Source organism: Malurus melanocephalus, unplaced genomic scaffold (genome assembly GCF_030028575.1).
Source record: "Malurus melanocephalus ecotype Western Australia unplaced genomic scaffold, MMel_1.1 scaffold_53, whole genome shotgun sequence".
In the NCBI taxonomy this organism is placed as follows: domain Eukaryota; kingdom Metazoa; phylum Chordata; class Aves; order Passeriformes; family Maluridae; genus Malurus; species Malurus melanocephalus.
In genome coordinates this window covers 1,681,182-1,684,988 of record NW_026623285.1, presented here as the reverse complement: position 1 = coordinate 1,684,988, position 3,807 = coordinate 1,681,182, and the positions used below count along the sequence as shown (strand labels likewise).

Below are 3,807 nucleotides of genomic sequence, written 5' to 3'. Positions count from 1 at the left end.
GAGGGAGGAAAGGAGGGAGGGAGGAGGGACGGATGCYCCCCCTCCCCGGCGCCCGCGTCCCGCGCAGCGGCGAGACCGCGCCGTGCCCGCACCCGTGCCCGCGCCCCGGGCCGGGACCCGGCCCCGCGCGCTGATTGCGTTATTTAATTATCTCCACTTTATTCCCTCAGATGTTTATCAGCTGCTTTGCATATCACGTGGGGGCGGGCGGGCCAATGAGAGCTGGCCTGGCGCGACGCTGGCGCGTCAGCTCTGGTCAAGTCCGGAGATTGAGTATCTCTTTTTTCAGTCTTTGGGGCTTTTAAAAAAGAGCCACTAGTCTCAATGCGGAGCGGGCTATGACAGCCTCCGTGCTCCTCCACCCCCGCTGGATCGAGCCCGTCATGTTCCTCTACGACAACAGCCTGGATGAGATCAATAAGAACATGGACGGGTTTCACGCCGGCAGCAACTTCGCGGCGGCGGCGGCGGCGGCGGCCAACCCCTGCCGCAACCTGATGGCTCACCCTGCTCCCCTGGCCGCCCCCAGCGCCGCCGCCTACACCTCCAGCGAGGCCCCCGCCGCCGGCATGGCCGAGCCCACTGTCAAGCAGTGCAGCCCCTGCTCGGCCGCCGTGCAGAGCTCCTCCGGCGCCGCGCTGCCCTACGGCTACTTCGGCAGCGGCTACTACCCCTGTCGCATGACCCACCACAACGCCATCAAGTCCTGCGCYCAGCCCGCCTCCACCTTCGCCGACAAGTACATGGACACCTCGGTCTCCGGCGAGGAGTTCACGTCGCGGGCCAAGGAATTCGCCTTCGCCTATCAGGGCTACGCCGCCGGGCCCTACCAGCCGGTGCCCGGTTATCTGGATATGCCCGTGGTGCCCGCCATCGGCGGCCCCGGCGAGCCGCGCCACGACCCCCTTCTCCCTATGGACAGCTACCAGCCTTGGGCCATCACGAACGGGTGGAACGGACAAGTGTACTGCCCCAAGGAGCAGAGCCAGCCGCCTCACCTCTGGAAATCCACCCTCCCGGGTAATACACCTGCATGGCTTCCCCCTTCCCTTCTTTTCATCCTGCCCCGCTCGCCTCTCCCCGGGTATCYCTCCGGCAGGCAGAGCTCGGGGATAACCCCCCGGGCCGGCTCTTCGCCGTTCCGCCCGCCGGTCCCGGTCCCATCCCGCCCCGGTCCACACATGGCCCAGCGCCGCTGGAACGGCACCGGTGCCGCCCCCTGCCCCCCGCCGGCGCACGGCACATCCCGCCTCGCCTGGCCGGCCCCGGCGCCGGCCCCGGGAGAGGAAACAGCTGAAAAGGGCCGCGGGAAGGGCTGTGGTATTATTTTCCATAGGCCATGAAGCACGCAAGCCGGGTAAATCCCTGCAGCCCCTCTCGATCTTTCCCAGAGTCCCTGGCCGCGCTAAATGGGTTTGTTATTATTTGTGTGTCTGACAGAAGGGAGCCTTTCCCTGCCTAAAAGCTGTCTGCGGCGGTCGGGGAAGAGCAGTACCCAATGCTGAGCCGGGCTTTAGTAGCTAAACCGGAGCGGGGCAGGCGGAGGAGTGCGCTCTAACCCTCACCTTTGTACCACTTGAAGATGTCCTTCCTAACCGGTTCGAGCGATTTTCTAATGCTCCCTTGCATGGTTTTTCTSTTCCAGACGTCGTTTCTCATCCCTCGGATGCGAACTCGTACAGACGTGGAAGAAAGAAACGAGTGCCTTACACGAAGGTCCAATTAAAAGAACTCGAAAGGGAATATGCTACAAATAAATTCATAACCAAAGACAAGCGGAGGAGGATATCGGCGACTACAAATCTATCAGAGAGACAGGTCACAATCTGGTTCCAAAACAGAAGGGTCAAAGAGAAAAAAGTGATCAACAAATTGAAGACTACCAGTTAATGGATTAAAAATGGATAAGCAGTAATTCAAGAGTTTCAGAACTTTTTTTTGTGTGTGTGTTCAAATTAAAGTAATTATTAATAATAATTAAAAAAGAAAAGACAATGAACCTCTTCTTTCAGAACAAGAGATCTGTATCTTTGGAATTATAGCCTTTCTTTCTTTTTCTTCTTCCTTTTTTTTTTTTTTTTTTTTTTTTTTTTTTTTTTTTTTTTTTTTTTTTTTTTTTTTTTAAATATTGTTGTAGCAAAATGGTGAAAACTGACAGTTCTCCTGAAATCCCAAACAGCCAGCCAGTATCACTGACAGACTGTAAAGCCCACATGTCCAGCTCCGGGAGATACACTTTCAATGAAGACACGATTTTCTGAGAAACTTGTAAATAATTCTACAACCTTMCTATTTGAAAGAAGACCCTTCGTGGCCGCGATGCAAGAGCTGTTTAACGTGTGGAGGTCGATGTGGACACATGATCTGTTTTTCTTCCATTGCAATCCAAACTGTATGTTGAATGACTGCTCAGGTAAACCATAGTGAAAAAAATTACAATTACTGTATGTTTTTAAGCAATGCATTTARTGTCAAAAAGTAATAATAAACCTCGAAGGTACTGAATAAGGATTTCAGAGACATCAGTAATGAAGGAAGTTCTGTGGAGGATCTATCTTGTTATTAAATTTAAACATCACAAATTAGTGAGGATAGAAAGGAAAATATTTGCTTGGAGATGTCTTTCGGTTTTATTTTTTATTTTCTGCAGATGAATTRTTGTCATCTAAACTGGGGGTTTTGTTTGTTTGGGTTTTTTTGTTTTTTTTTTCTCCTGCAGACTATACAATAGATACATTTTAAAGGACTTTGTCTATTTTAAACCTGAAATAATCTTCAAGAATTAATATTCTAAGTCCCCAGAAAATTTTAATATTTGAACATTGGCATTTCTTTACAGCAGAAAAAAAAAAAAAAAAAGTCCTGGGAAAAATACCCAAGAACTTTGAACTGAAATACAATTTTTTTTTCCCCAGAAGTATCTTGATTTATGTAATCTATATTTGATCTATAAGTAATTAGTCGTTTCTCCTTGTTTATTGTCTGTTATGAGGCCGCAGTAGAATGTTTAGGGATTCTTTTTACAGCACCTTTTAATCCAATCAGTTATTTCAACCAGCACATTATTTTGTTTTTATTCACTATAAGAAGCTATCTTGTAAATAAAAAAGAAATCAGCGCACTGTGAAAATGTACTTATGCACCCTTTTTTTATATATTTCTACTGAAAAAATGAAAACCCAAGATGTGTAGAAGTATAGTAGTATTAATACTGTTAATAAAATAGTCACTGTAATAAAACCTGAAAGAAATACTCTTTATTTTTTTTCCATTCCTACATGCATTAATAGCAAAATATATAATGTATCAGTCTTATAATTGTAAAACTCTGGTTTCAGTATGTAGCTTGTGTATGTATGGTGGATTTTGTTTTATTTTTCTTGGCGGTGTTTATCTGCGGGCAGGCATGCCTGATAACCAGCGTTCCTAAACTATAAATGTTTCGGTAATGTTAAACAGTGGTTTTGCAGCCGCGCTGGGGGCCGGGGGGTGGAAGAGCAGGATGATCCAAGCGCAGCACTGCAGCCCTCGCCGGGAAATGGAGGCCGGCGGCCGACCCCTGCCATGGGAGCACGCTGCCCAGCCTGCCGGTGCCACGACGGGGAGGTGGGGGGGGTGCGTGGCGATGACAGGACGGGGAAGGCCCGAAACCTTGACCTTGAGGGGAAAAAAAGCCGATTTGTGACCTTGACTTTTGACAGCTCCGAGCGCCGGCGGCATCCGCGGGCCGACAGCGCCACCTCGTGGCCGGCAGCGGGTGGCGCCCGCACCTGGCCGCGCCCGCGCAGCATTCTGCCCGCGCCGCCC

At 49.9% G+C, this 3,807-nt stretch overlaps 1 protein-coding gene across 1 annotated transcript; it reads left to right on the top strand.

The window, feature by feature from the left end:
- The first annotated feature begins 237 nt into the window (after positions 1-237).
- Positions 238-1,934, top strand: HOXA13 (homeobox A13). Its single transcript, XM_057365438.1, has 2 exons — positions 238-1,020; positions 1,646-1,934. The coding sequence occupies exons 1-2, from the start codon at positions 339-341 to the stop codon at positions 1,888-1,890; spliced, it is 927 nt and encodes a 308-aa protein (XP_057221421.1). The 5' UTR covers positions 238-338; the 3' UTR covers positions 1,891-1,934.
- The last annotated feature ends 1,873 nt before the right edge of the window (positions 1,935-3,807 follow it).